The sequence below is a fragment of the Paramisgurnus dabryanus genome, chromosome 1, assembly GCF_030506205.2.
Source record: "Paramisgurnus dabryanus chromosome 1, PD_genome_1.1, whole genome shotgun sequence".
NCBI classification, from domain to species: Eukaryota; Metazoa; Chordata; class Actinopteri; order Cypriniformes; family Cobitidae; genus Paramisgurnus; species Paramisgurnus dabryanus.
In genome coordinates this window covers 17,429,949-17,445,854 of record NC_133337.1, presented here as the reverse complement: position 1 = coordinate 17,445,854, position 15,906 = coordinate 17,429,949, and the positions used below count along the sequence as shown (strand labels likewise).

General features: G+C 38.6%; 1 protein-coding gene across 2 annotated transcripts in view; it reads left to right on the top strand.

The window, feature by feature from the left end:
- Positions 1–9,006: 9,006 nt before the first annotated feature.
- etv6 (ETS variant transcription factor 6) overlaps positions 9,007–15,906 on the top strand; it is an 18,718-nt gene continuing 11,818 nt past the window's right edge. Inside the window, exons 1-2 of one of the 2 annotated variants that reach the window (XM_065264136.2) lie at positions 9,007–9,402; positions 13,776–13,902. In XM_065264136.2, coding sequence (XP_065120208.2) covers positions 9,370–9,402; positions 13,776–13,902 — 160 coding nt within the window. In that variant the 5' untranslated portion in view covers positions 9,007–9,369. Of the gene's footprint in view, positions 9,403–13,772; positions 13,903–15,906 lie in introns of both variants that reach the window. The other variant, XM_065264135.2, reaches the window with a different exon arrangement.

Sequence of the window (15,906 nt, the reverse complement as noted above, 5' to 3'; positions counted from 1 at the left end):
TAATAGCCTCTAGCCCTCCCAGAAAAGGAACATTGGTGTAAAGTGATTCGACATCCATTGTGACTAAAAGTACCGGACACTCAGGTAACGTCACATTCTTAATCAGTTGAATAAAGTCCATAGTGTCTCTAATGTAAGAGGGTAAAGAAGTTACCAAAGGTTGTAAATGAAAATCAACAAAAGACGAAATTTTTTCTGTAAGTGACCCTATAGCTGCCACTATGGGTCTGCCAGAAGGAATGTCCTTATAAGGTTTATGAATTTTAGGCAGAGTATATAATACAGGTGTGATCGGATGCTCAACAACCATATATTCATATTCATGTTTGGTCAGTGAACCTGAATCAACGAAATGTTTTAAAGTGTCATGTACAGCTACTTTATACTGGGCCAATGGATTCGTATTCAACTTTTTATAAAAAGCTGTATTAGACAATTGTCTATGAATTTCACTTTCGTAGCTTTGTCGATCCAAAATGACCACAGCTCCACCTTTATCAGCATTTTGTATAACTATAGACGAGTCATTTTTGAGTGATTCCAATGCAGATAATTGTGACTCCGTCAAATTGTGTGCAAGTTTGTACTGCCGTTTAGATTTAAAAATGGACCCAACATCGTTTTCTACAAGCCTACAATAAGTGTCCAATGAAGCATTTCTGTTTTTGAAAGGAACAAATGTAGATTTACCTCTAAAATCAGACCGATGTTGTGCACTGTATTCCACCTTAGAAGAATCACCATCATTGTCCCGTGCTGCGGATGTAGTGTCCGACACGGACACTTCTGAAGCCATCGAATGAGTCTGTAGTGAGCCGTTCTGTCGCCCATTAAAAAATTCTTTAAGTCTCAAATTACGAAAGAATTTATGCAAATCAATGTAAGTGTCAAATTCATTACAGTGTGTTGTCGGTGAAAACGAAAGTCCTTTATTTAGGATCGTTAAACAATCTTCAGAGATCACTTTACTCGATAGATTGATGACATTGATCACTTCTGTGTCGTTCTTCGTGTCACATATAGAGATCTTGCGGGAGTTCTTTTTACTCCTCCTGCATTTTTTCTTGTGTTGCGAGAGGTGTGAGATTGGCGTCCGTCTTCTAAAAAACATTGAGATAGGGACAGATTGCTTGAATCGGAGTCCCGATCTAATGAAGAGGATGATTGTGCAGAGGAGTATCTCTTTTCTTCATATCGTAAGGATTTCCGAGCACCACGAAAGGTGGATTGTGTCGATGAATAAGATTTGAGATGTGATCTCCACTGATACACCCGATCGTTAGCATAATCTACAGCATCTCTGTTAAACTTGCTCTTCTTAGAAGCGATGATCTCCTTTTTCAATTCCGCAATGCGTAGATTGCATTCAAGTAGCGCTGAATCAAGTTGTTCTTTATCAGAATATTCCACAGATAGCTGAGTTCTAACATCCTCCATTTCTTTCCGGATGGTCACCAATTGTGTAGAAATCTCTTGTATGGTCAACGCCATTAAATCAAATGCACACTTATTGAGAATCTCACACCATTTGTCACAAAAACTGACATTGTCCTTGCCGATAATAGGGCTCTTGATAATCCTTAGGCCGCGTGGTATTCTCTTCACTCTCAGATAGTCACTCAACGTGACTCCATGGAGATATAGTTTAGTTTCCCTCTCAAGAAGTCTTTCCAGAGTTTTAGTAGAAATTTTTGAGGAGTCCTTAATGGCATTGTCATCAAATAACGAGTCCTTCATGAGTATTCGAGCTATGTCTTCATCAGAAAATTCAAATGTTCTTGACTGCTCAGCTTGTGGCTCAGCCATAATGACGCCAACAGGTGTATTAAATCAGTCCGTAACACTGGAGTCAAACGCGAGTGCTGTGCTAATGAAATCGACAAAAAGCAGGCTAAGGCACGCACATCAATTTAAATAGGGTGCTCGACAAAAAAAGCGTAGTAGTAATGATGCAAAGTCGGCAACACCAAAGCTCCAAAAATATCAAAAATATTTATTAATTAAAAACAGTGCTAGGCATCAGGTAACGTTTCGAGCACGCAGGCTCTTCATCAGACAAATTAGCCCAGCTGCTCAACCACTATTTATACACAAACCACCAGGTAATGAGGTGTCACATGTTCAAACCAAATTAACAAAAACAAAAATTAATTCTTATATATAACAATGAGAAATTATAAATGACAAAATAGAATAAAGGAGAAAATAATAATGAAAATAAACGAAAACAACTGAAAATGCACAATGCACAAAACAAACAGATACCAAGTATTGCGTAAATCACAGCTGATAACCACAAAAATGTCAAAAGTATAAAAACTTGTATACATTAAAGAAAAGGACGAATATCAAATTCTTCATTTAAACCTTTTGGTGACAATGTGTTTAATGTGTAAATCCAGTACAGCTCTCGCTGTAAAAGTAATTTATTAATGTCACCACCACGGCGTGGATATTTAACTTGCTCAATGCCAATGTACTGCAGAGTGGAAACAGAGTGTCTCAAATCAGCAAAATGCTGTGCAACCGGACTTTTTGGATCGCGATGTCTAATAGCACATCGATGTTCAGAGATACGAGTTTTTAAAGGTCTGCTGGTTTTTCCAATGTAACACAACCCACAAGGGCAACGCAAAAGGTAAATGACGTTAGCCGTCTTACAAGAGATAGTGCCTCTGATCTTAAATATTTTTCCCGTGTGAGGGTGTGTGAAAGTCAAAGTCTTGTATGTGAAATTGCACTGTTGGCAATTGCCACATCTGTAATTTCCATCAGGTATTTTATTTAAGAAATGACTCGGTGGTTTCAAATCAGCTCTAACCAAGATATTTCGGAGATTGGGTGTTTTCTTATACACTACACGGGGAGGTTTTTCAAAGCATTTCTTAAGATTAGGATCACTTTCCAAAATATGCCAATGTTTCAATAAAACCTTTTGAATGCTCATAGAGACGGGCGAATATTGGATATAACAATTCAAACGCCGGTCGACTGTTTTAGTGTTCTTAACAAGACTCTCATGTTGTGAAACATCTTTAAAACGAGTGACCGCAGACTGAATCCACTCTTCATTGTAAGATCTTTGTCTAAATCTCTCTGATAAAATTAGAGATTGTTGTCGAAAATCGTCATCACTACTGCAAATGCGGCGGACCCGACTCAATTAGGAAATATGACAAATATGTTATTTGATGACAATGCCATTAAGGACTCCTCAAAAATTTCTACTAAAACTCTGGAAAGACTTCTTGAGAGGGAAACTAAACTATATCTCCATGGAGTCACGTTGAGTGACTATCTGAGAGTGAAGAGAATACCACGCGGCCTAAGGATTATCAAGAGCCCTATTATCGGCAAGGACAATGTCAGTTTTTGTGACAAATGGTGTGAGATTCTCAATAAGTGTGCATTTGATTTAATGGCGTTGACCATACAAGAGATTTCTACACAATTGGTGACCATCCGGAAAGAAATGGAGGATGTTAGAACTCAGCTATCTGTGGAATATTCTGATAAAGAACAACTTGATTCAGCGCTACTTGAATGCAATCTACGCATTGCGGAATTGAAAAAGGAGATCATCGCTTCTAAGAAGAGCAAGTTTAACAGAGATGCTGTAGATTATGCTAACGATCGGGTGTATCAGTGGAGATCACATCTCAAATCTTATTCATCGACACAATCCACCTTTCGTGGTGCTCGGAAATCCTTACGATATGAAGAAAAGAGATACTCCTCTGCACAATCATCCTCTTCATTAGATCGGGACTCCGATTCAAGCAATCTGTCCCTATCTCAATGTTTTTTAGAAGACGGACGCCAATCTCACACCTCTCGCAACACAAGAAAAAATGCAGGAGGAGTAAAAAGAACTCCCGCAAGATCTCTATATGTGACACGAAGAACGACACAGAAGTGATCAATGTCATCAATCTATCGAGTAAAGTGATCTCTGAAGATTGTTTAACGATCCTAAATAAAGGACTTTCGTTTTCACCGACAACACACTGTAATGAATTTGACACTTACATTGATTTGCATAAATTCTTTCGTAATTTGAGACTTAAAGAATTTTTTAATGGGCGACAGAACGGCTCACTACAGACTCATTCGATGGCTTCAGAAGTGTCCGTGTCGGACACTACATCCGCAGCACGGGACAATGATGGTGATTCTTCTAAGGTGGAATACAGTGCACAACATCGGTCTGATTTTAGAGGTAAATCTACATTTGTTCCTTTCAAAAACAGAAATGCTTCATTGGACACTTATTGTAGGCTTGTAGAAAACGATGTTGGGTCCATTTTTAAATCTAAACGGCAGTACAAACTTGCACACAATTTGACGGAGTCACAATTATCTGCATTGGAATCACTCAAAAATGACTCGTCTATAGTTATACAAAATGCTGATAAAGGTGGAGCTGTGGTCATTTTGGATCGACAAAGCTACGAAAGTGAAATTCATAGACAATTGTCTAATACAGCTTTTTATAAAAAGTTGAATACGAATCCATTGGCCCAGTATAAAGTAGCTGTACATGACACTTTAAAACATTTCGTTGATTCAGGTTCACTGACCAAACATGAATATGAATATATGGTTGTTGAGCATCCGATCACACCTGTATTATATACTCTGCCTAAAATTCATAAACCTTATAAGGACATTCCTTCTGGCAGACCCATAGTGGCAGCTATAGGGTCACTTACAGAAAAAATTTCGTCTTTTGTTGATTTTCATTTACAACCTTTGGTAACTTCTTTACCCTCTTACATTAGAGACACTATGGACTTTATTCAACTGATTAAGAATGTGACGTTACCTGAGTGTCCGGTACTTTTAGTCACAATGGATGTCGAATCACTTTACACCAATGTTCCTTTTCTGGGAGGGCTAGAGGCTATTAATTTTTTTCTGGATCAACGTCCTAGTCAAGTTCCTAGTACTGCATGTTTGATTGAGTTGGCCAAATTGGTACTCTCATATAATTATTTCCTGTTTGGGTCAGATTACTACTTGCAGATTTCAGGGGTAAGCATGGGGTCTAAGATGGCTCCTAGTTTTGCATCCTTATTCTGTGGGTTATTTGAACATCAGTTTGTTTTTAAGCCTGAGATCAATGACTTTTTTAAACATATTGTCTTATGGAAGAGATACATCGATGATGTTTTCATGATATGGAGTGGTACTGAACCTGAACTATTACTATTTCATAGTTGGGTCAATGATAACTGCTATGCATTAAAATTCACAATGGAATTTCATCATGAGAAAATGAATTTTTTGGATGTACTTGTTCTTAACACTGCATTGGGCATTGAAACCACCCTGTATCGAAAACCTACTGACCGTAACACTATATTACATGGACAATCCTATCACCCTATATCTTTAAAACGGTCGTTACCTATTTCCCAATTGAGTCGGGTCCGCCGCATTTGCAGTAGTGATGACGATTTTCGACAACAATCTCTAATTTTATCAGAGAGATTTAGACAAAGATCTTACAATGAAGAGTGGATTCAGTCTGCGGTCACTCGTTTTAAAGATGTTTCACAACATGAGAGTCTTGTTAAGAACACTAAAACAGTCGACCGGCGTTTGAATTGTTATATCCAATATTCGCCCGTCTCTATGAGCATTCAAAAGGTTTTATTGAAACATTGGCATATTTTGGAAAGTGATCCTAATCTTAAGAAATGCTTTGAAAAACCTCCCCGTGTAGTGTATAAGAAAACACCCAATCTCCGAAATATCTTGGTTAGAGCTGATTTGAAACCACCGAGTCATTTCTTAAATAAAATACCTGATGGAAATTACAGATGTGGCAATTGCCAACAGTGCAATTTCACATACAAGACTTTGACTTTCACACACCCTCACACGGGAAAAATATTTAAGATCAGAGGCACTATCTCTTGTAAGACGGCTAACGTCATTTACCTTTTGCGTTGCCCTTGTGGGTTGTGTTACATTGGAAAAACCAGCAGACCTTTAAAAACTCGTATCTCTGAACATCGATGTGCTATTAGACATCGCGATCCAAAAAGTCCGGTTGCACAGCATTTTGCTGATTTGAGACACTCTGTTTCCACTCTGCAGTACATTGGCATTGAGCAAGTTAAATATCCACGCCGTGGTGGTGACATTAATAAATTACTTTTACAGCGAGAGCTGTACTGGATTTACACATTAAACACATTGTCACCAAAAGGTTTAAATGAAGAATTTGATATTCGTCCTTTTCTTTAATGTATACAAGTTTTTATACTTTTGACATTTTTGTGGTTATCAGCTGTGATTTACGCAATACTTGGTATCTGTTTGTTTTGTGCATTGTGCATTTTCAGTTGTTTTCGTTTATTTTCATTATTATTTTCTCCTTTATTCTATTTTGTCATTTATAATTTCTCATTGTTATATATAAGAATTAATTTTTGTTTTTGTTAATTTGGTTTGAACATGTGACACCTCATTACCTGGTGGTTTGTGTATAAATAGTGGTTGAGCAGCTGGGCTAATTTGTCTGATGAAGAGCCTGCGTGCTCGAAACGTTACCTGATGCCTAGCACTGTTTTTAATTAATAAATATTTTTGATATTTTTGGAGCTTTGGTGTTGCCGACTTTGCATCATTACTACTACGCTTTTTTTGTCGAGCACCCTATTTAAATTGATGTGCGTGCCTTAGCCTGCTTTTTATTTATACAAAATAGAAAGAGGTTATAGCGTTACCCTACTGAAAAATCCAGCTAAGACCAGCAAAAGCTGGTAGCTGGTTTAAGGTGGCAGTATCTGGTTTAAGCTGGTCCTCCCACTCCCAGCCTGGCAAAGCTGGTCCAGCCTGTGGGTCAGCTGGTCTTCCAGCTAGACCAGCTTAAAAAGTGTCTAAAAACACAGCTTGAATAGTTTGCTACACCAGCAATACCAGCTAAAACCAAGCTGGCCTTTAAGCTGGTCTTAGCTGTATTTTTCAGTAGGGTAGTGAAGCAAATAGTGTGTGAGTTTTATATTGTAGATTTTGTCTTATGTTTTCTGACTTGTTATTTTGTTTTCTGACTTGTTATTTTGTTATTTTATTTCTGTCACTAAAATTTTATCCCACATTTTTATCACAGCTGTGTATAAGCATGTGATCAATTAATTGTACATACACAGGCAATAACTGTGAAATCTTAAACATCTTGTTTTTTAATGTAAAGTCATGTGAGACTTTACACAAACATGGACAATTACACTGCTTCATGTTCAAAGAAAAATATTTGGTTATTATATTTATTGGTTCTTCCTAACCCCAAAATGGCTGGTAGAAATCGGAAAAAAGACAAACCAAAGATCGGGTATTAGGAGGTTAAAAACATTAGAAGAAACAGTACAACATCTTAAATCATCAACTTGCAGCCTTGACACACTCCCCACATCCTTTCTGAAAAAGTTTAGAAACTGATCTCTTAAAAATAATAAATACATCTCTGCTCACAGGCACTTTTCCAGAGTCGCTTGAAACGGCAGTTGTTATGCCTCTCCTAAAAAAGAGTAACCTAGAAAACCATGCTTAGCAACTACAGACTAATCTCAAATCTTCCTTTTATAGGCAAGATTATTGAAAAGGTTGTTTTTAATCAGCTAAACAAATTCCTAAACTCAAATGGCTATCTGGACAATTTTCAATCTGGTTTCCGTCAGCATCACAGCACAGAGACTGTGCTCATAAAGATAATAAAAAATATCAGATAATGAAACGAACCAAATTGCTTACCACAGCTATGCAGATGACACTCAGATTGGCCCTGTCACCTAATGCCAACAGCCCCATTGACTCCCAATGCCAGTACACTGATGAAATTAACAGGATGCATCAAAATCTTCCTCCAGGTAAACAAAGACAAGTCATTGTATTTGGAAATAAAGATGAAACTATCAAGGTTAACACATACCTTAGTGGTCTTAAGACATGAAAAAGAGTCTGACCTTTATTTCAGTAGTCATGTGAAAGCGATAAGCAAATCAGCTTACTACCACCTCAGAAATATAGCAGAATGAGATTTTTTGTCTCAAGATAGGAGAAACTTGTTCATGCTTTCATTATTATTATTGCATTGGATTCCTTTACTGGGGTTCCCAAAAAGACAATTAGACAGCTGCAGCTCATACAGAACGCTGCTGCCAAAATTCTGACCAGAACCAAAAAAATCTGAGCAGTTCACTCTAGTGCTCAGGTCCTTACGCTGGTTCCTTTTACATTTAGAATAGATTTTAAAGTATTATTACTTGTTTATAAATCACTTCATTGAAGGGCAGAGATACGTTACAGATTTATTTTCTTTTAATTGCTATTTTGAATTCTCATGTATCTTTTTGTAATGTGATTTTTCCCTTAGATTGTTTTCTCATATGTAAAATACTTTGAATTACCTCTGTGTATGAAATGTGCTATACAAATAAACTTGCCTTGCCTAGAAATAGCAATCCTGCATTCAAGAGCACCGGTGAGTTCCAGTAGCATTTTCTTGCATACTTTTGATATCTTAAATAGCTGTTTATAGTAAAAACTTATAAGATTGTAGAAACTTATAAGATTTGTGCACATACAGAAATAAAACAATACATAATAAATGAATAATATAAAATCATTAAAGTAATAACATTCAGCACGTTGCACTTGTAATGTATTGAACAGCAGATGTCGCACTTCACCTGAAAAACACTCTAGTTTAAAAAAAACTCTTTCAGCATTACTGACATCATTCTGTATATTTCATGACAGATACATACATGAACGTATTGTATTTATGAAACAACATAAGCCGATTGTTTATTATGACTGTGCTTTATTCACTCATATGCATACGTATCTTCATTCTACACACAAACACACCCGGCCGCAAATACACATTTTTCTGTGAAGTTGTTTTGAAACAGTGTGTCGTGAGAGATAAATATGTGTGTCTCTTTTCATTTGCACGATTATTGAGCTGATTCGGGATCGGTGCTCTGTAATCCGCGTTTCCCTTTAAGACGCGGCGCGCACTGCCTGGAATCCACGTCATTTGGCCGCGGCGCGTCCGGATCAATGGGGTTGCGCGTTGCGGCGCGCTCCTGAGAGCGACGCTTCCAGGAAGGTGTTAACCATCGCGCTGCCGCAATGTAGCGCCTGTTTGCGCTTTTACTAACAACAAAACGAAGAAGTTGAAGCGTCGCGAGCGGGGCGAGGCCAGGCCGATGCGTCCACCAGCGAATTAAAACCGCGTGTTTGTCGCGCGTGGAATATTATCCATTTGGACGCGAGTGGTTGTGCGGCTTTATTTCACGGAAAACACGGGAGAGGAAAGTGGAAACACGCGAACTTCCTGAATTTCGGCGCGACATGTCCGACTCCCCCGCGCAGGTTATTATTAAGGTAATTCTGCTTCTTCTTGCTCTGTTGTTGCGTGCGTGAATGAGTGGGGTCACGGAAGGTGGCTCGTGGGATGCGGGTCACTCACTGTCACGCGTGTTCGATGATCGATCATCTGTTGCTGAGTTGATCAGTTATCGATCGGGCCTGATGTCCCCCGTGACTTTAGTTTAAGCGTGTTTTTCACGCTGACGAATTAATATTGTCATGTCTGATACATGTTTATTTGTGCGTGTGTCAAACAAGTGACACGACCCACATCCACGCTGAGTTTGTGACTGATTCCGTGCGTGACAAGTTCTCTAAAAAATAGAAGTAAGTAGAAATCCACGTGAAAGAGTTTATTACACGCTTTTTAACTTTATATTAGATATAATGTCTGTGTAAGGACTTTGACCCACCCGGGACACCGAACACGTTTAGATTGGTTTGTATTAGTTATTTAGTAACAGAGTCACGGAAACATGAAGATCATAAATAAACAGTACAGAAGACTTTGTGCCTTAACATGTGTTTCTCTTCTGTCAGTGCAGATTATTTCTCTATGACATCTTCATAATGTTTAATAGAAAAACTGTAAGAACTTAGATTCATGAGCTTCAGAAGGCTCTTCTACTCGTCCAGGCGCAAAATGTCTTTGTGTTTACGTTTGTGTTCAGTGTGTTTGTAGTAACACGGTTATGGGAAATAACTTGCAGTTAACTAATGTAGTGCAACAGGTCATATAGACTGAATATTATGCACTCTAAAAAGAAAAGGTGTAACAAACCAATTCTGGCTGAATGGATTCATATAGAGCCTTTACCATCTGAAGAACATTTCTGTTTCACATATTGGTCTTTAGATGATAAAAAAAAACATGAAATAACTGTTCTTCTAAGAACCCTTAATGGCATCTCTGTGAAGAACCATTAAGCACCTTTATTTTTTGGAGTGTACCGTTCAGCGTTAATCTCTTTGTTTATTCTTTATTGCAATAATAAGCCATAAAACGCAGTTCACACTCTTTACAGAACCATCACACATCTCACTCCTTGCAGAACCCTCACACTTCTCACTCTTTACAGAACCCTCACATCTCTCACTCTTTACAAAACCCTCACACTTCTCACTCCTTACAGAACCCTCACATTTCTCACTCTTTACAGAACCCTCACACTTTTCTCTCTTTACAGAACCCTCACACCCTTCACAAATAAACAGAATAAAGAACCATTACTCTTTACAGAACCCACACAGCTCTCACTCTTTATAGAACCCTGACGCCTCTCACTCTCTACAGAATTGTCACACTCCTTACTCTTTACAGAACCCTCACATCTCTCACTCTTTATAAAACCCTCACACTTCTCACTCTTTACAGAACCCTCACGCCTCTCACTCTTTACAGAACCCTCACACCCCTCTCAAATAAACAGAATAAAGAACCATTGCTTTTTACAGAACCCTTACACCTCTCACTCTTTACAGAACCCACACTCTGTGCCTCACCCTTACATCTCTCACTCTTTACATAACCCTCACATCTCTTAGTCTCTACGGAATTGTCACACTCCTCACTCTTTACAGAACCCTCACATCTCTCACTATTTACAGAACCCTCACATCTCTCACTCTTAACAAAGCCCTCACATATTTTACTCTTTACAGAACTCTCTCACATCTTTTACTCCTTATAGAACTCTCACACACCTCACTCTTTACAGATCCCTCATGCCTCTCACTCTTTACAGATTCCTTACACCTCTTACTCTTTACAGAACCGTCACACTCCTCACTCTTTACAGAACCTTCACATCTCTCACTCCTTACAGATCCTTCACGCCTCTTACTCTTTACAAAACCCTCACACAACTCACTCTTTACAGAACCCTTACACCCCCACTCTTTACAGAACCCTCACATATTTTACTCTTCACAGAACTCTCTCACATCTTTTACTCTATAGAACTCTCACACACCTCACTGTTTACAGATCCCTCATGCCTCTCACTCTTTACAGAACCCTCACCTATCTCACTCTTTACAGAACTTTCACATCTCTCACTCTTTACAGATCCCTAATGCCTCTCACTCTTTACAGATCCCTAATGCCTCTCACTCTTTACAGAACCCTCACACCCCCACTCTTTACAGAACCCTCACACCCCCACTCTTTACAGAACCCTCACATCTTTTACTCTACATAACTCTCTCACATCTTTTACTCTCTATAGAACTCTCACACACCTCACTCTTTGCAGAACCCTCACTTCTCTTAAGTCTCTCACTCTTTACAGAACCCTCACATCTCTCACTCTTAACAAAGCCCTCACATATTTTACTCTTTACAGAACTCTCTCACATCTTTTACTCTATAGAACTCTCACACACCTCACTATTTACAGATCCCTCATGCCTCTCACTCTTTACAGAACCCTCACCTATCTCACTGTTTACAGAACTTTCACATCTCTCACTCTTTACAGATCCCTAACAGCTCTCACTCTTTACAGAACCCTCACAGTCCTTACTCTTTACAGAACCCTCACACCCCCACTCTTTACAGAACCCTCACATCTTTTACTCTACAGATCTCTCACATCTTTTACTCTCTATAGAACTCTCACACACCTCACTCTTTGCAGAACCCTCACTTCTCTTACGTCTCTCACACTTTACAGAACCCTCACATCTCTTAGTCTTTACAAAAACCTTCACACCCCTCACTCTTTACAGGACCCTCACATCTCTTATCAGAAATTCTTCTGATTATTTTCATTCACAGTCTATTGTAGTGTCAATAATCATCATTTTTTGAAGTTTTTTTTTCATGTTCAGGCTCATTCAGGTTTCAGTTCTCTTAGAGTTCAGCATTTTTCTCTCAGTTGATATTTCAGATTTAGCACAAGTGTGTTTCACTTGTAGAAATATCCATTTGCTTTGTTTGATTTTCTTCCATCAGGCAGTGAATTAACTTAAGTGAAATGTAAACGTGTTCATTGAGCAATGCTTTTATCCGTTTTGATTTTGCATGCTTTCCTTGGAACTGTAACAGTGATCATTAATTTAATCTGCCTGTGGTGTCATTTTGGAGCTTGTAAGTGTTTGGGGAAGTACTGTTTCCCAGCCTTTAGTTTTACCCTGGAAACAGACAAATGTGTGACTAATAATTTCAGTTCTCAATACAAGCATCACTGTTACCCTGTATAAACAGAAATCTCTCATTTTCTGCAGGGCATTGAGAATAAAAATCACCAGTAATTGTGAGAAGTGAAATTAACTTTACCTAAACACAGAAATCTATTTGATTTCCTTTAAGAGCTTAACCATAACCCAAAAACATATCATAAATTAACAATTGTCTTCCATCAGCTTTATCCTAATGCAGATCCATGACTTGAACCTAGGGGTGGGCGATCTGAAGATATTATATTGTGGTCGTTCTTGGAGATGTCCATGATTCACTTTAAGCGAATCATATAGATTGTGATCTCTTATAAAGTACAAAACAAGTGCATTTAACTTCACGCAAAGCAAAGTAAAAACACAAACTAATAAAAACGTACACTAATAAAGCAGAGATTAACTTAAATGTACATAAACACTCAACTCTGCTTTTTGTTGTCGTTTTGTGTTTTCTGTCAACCAATGAATAAAATGATCTTATAAAGTCTCGACGCATGAAAGCAGTCGAAAATTACAATGAAAACAAAAGAAGGAAAGCGACTGAGGCAGTCAGGTTAAGATGCAGTTTGAAGCTAAGGACATTGCTGCACATAAAAAAATCATCATTATAATAGAGATTTTCTATTATAACACTTTTTAATTTTTTTTTGTTTCACATTTTTTGAGCACCCAAATATTATCTAATGGTCTGCTGATTACAATTGTATTATTTGAAATAAAGTTTAAGTTTTAATTCCCATTTTGACAGCTGACTCTTTAATGCATTGTAGTGTTTAAAGCTGTACAAATAATAAGGTAATTTGGGCATGTTTCAACCTGAAACTTAAAGTTATAAAGAAGATCGCAATGCAGATTGTTGATCGTGGTTTTCTGTTATAAAGGTCATGATTTGCGTTATTAGGATGATCGCATTGCCCACCCCTACCTGAACCTCACAGTTGTTCCTCAGAAAAGAGCTTCAGCTTATGTGTAGCCTGACCTCAGTTTGACCTCTGTCTTCGGGGTAACCTGAAGTTCTGATGTGTCAAAGTGATTAAATAATAAAGCTTAATCTTTCAGTTTTTCACTTTACTACATTTTAATTCATGTTTTATGGAAGTTTATGACACTTCTTTAGAATTTATGTTCACACATATTAATGAAAGCGGGTGTATTTGTGTCTATAGTAATTGTGTGTGTGTGTGTGTTTGTGTACGCCTGTTCAGCAGGAGAGGAGCACGTTCAGTCCTGCTGCCAGTCCGTTGCCAAACTCCACTTCCTCTCCAAGCCAAGCCCCGCCCACTTCAGCAAATGCCAGAACAGAAGAGGAACCAACAAGACTGCCTGCACACCTGCGTGAGTCACACACACACACACACACACACACACACACACACAAACTCTAATACGCACATACGAACACTCACATGCACATTCACCAATATGTTCACACACACAGACACTTGAGTTGGTTTAGATTATATGTATATAGTTATGTACAGGTGCTGATCATATAATTAGAATATCATCAACATTTTGCTTTGAAAAGTATGAGCAGGTACAGCACTCAATACTTAGTTGGGGCTCCTTTTGCCTGAATTACTGCAGCAATGCGGTGTGGCATGGAATCAGTCTGTGGCAATGCTCAGTTGTTATGAGAGGTTGCTCTGATAGTGGATTGTTGGGTCTGATATATTGCATCTTCCTCTTCACAGAACCCCATAGATTATCTATGGGGTTAAGGTCAGGCGAGTTTGCTGGCCAATTAAGAACAGGGATACCATGGTCCTTAAACCAGGTACTGGTAGCTTTGGCGCTGTGTGCAGGTGCCAAGTCCTGTTGGAAAATGAAATCTGAGAGGGTGCATGAAGGAGAGAGAGATTTATTTTGTGTGTGTGTGTATGTGGTATGTTTGTGTATATTTATGTGTTGTGTTGTGTTATCATGCTGAACGTGATTCTGGGATCTGATCTGATCAATATATAACTCCTGTTTGAAACTAAACATCTACCTTTACAGTACAGTTGTTGTTGTTGTTGTTGTTGTGTTTTTTTCCCCTCTCTGTTTGACTGAAGTTGACTGAGGAGATGAGACGATTCTGATTCCGTGACCACACAGATGTTTATTCAGGATAAGTGAAGTTGCTTTTCCAGTTCTTTCAAACGTTTCTGTTAATTTAAGTTCCTCTTCCTGCTTACTGAACTCCTGTGATCTAGAAAAGTCCATGAAAAACCAGTAGAACACACAAAAGTGTCAAACGCTGTATAACGCACCAATCTGATTGGCTCTGTGCCATTTCCTGGTTTTACAGAGTTTCTAAGAACACTTTAAGTAAGTGTGTGTGTGTGTGTGTGTGTTTGTGTGTGTGTGTGTGTGTGTGTGTGTGTGTTTGTGCTTCTGGTTTGAGTCTTGAGAACAAACCATCATCAGTATCATGTGTGGTAAGGAAGGAAAATAAAAAAAAAACACAGAAAGAAAAAGGAAATGTGCAAAGTGGGCAGAAAAATACTTCCTCGGTTTCCTGTGGAGGAAGTGTGTGTGTGTGTGTGTGTGTGTGTGTGTGTGTGTGTGTGTGTGTGTGTGTGTGTGTGTGTGTGTGTGTGTGTATGTGTATGTGTGTGTATGTGTCGGTCTGTCTGTCTGCGTGCGGGCGCGTGTGTGTACGCATGCACGTTTTAACAGACTCGCACACTCTACTGCTGCATTGAGTAATCAAACACAATATAAGCATTCAATGTATCAGATCCATAGAGGCAGTTTTGTGTTTGTGTCTGTTATTGTAATGTGCAAACATTTCATAATTAAACACAAATAAAACACAATTAAATCTGCACGTTATATTGAATGCATAAGGCATAAAGTGCTTTTTTAGATGAATAGTGAAATATGACAAGGATGATCTAAGTGTGATCTCAGACACACACACGCACACACGCAGACACACACACACAGGTGTACATCTAAATTCATGTGAAAAGCCGTTCAGTGTTCAGTGAGACATCAACTTAGGGTTCAAACCTTTAACTGCTCCTCATCATCGTCATCATGGTCTAAACATCCATGTGTGTCCAGCTGAATTCAGTTTAGATGGGCAGTGAATGTTTGATCAGAGCAGGATTGTACACACACACAAACACACAAAGACACACACTTTTGAGTGGGGAAATTTCCTGCGTCTGGAAGCTTCTCTCATCCTGTGGAATTTCCTGAGTGGGCAGACTTTACTTCCTGCCTGAGCCCTGAGCAGCGTTTATTCTCCCTCACTGTGAAAGAGAAACTGTCCACACATGCCAACGGCCAATAACAGCACAAACTCCACACTTCTTGAGAGAGAGAGAGAGAGAGAGAGAGAGAGAGAGA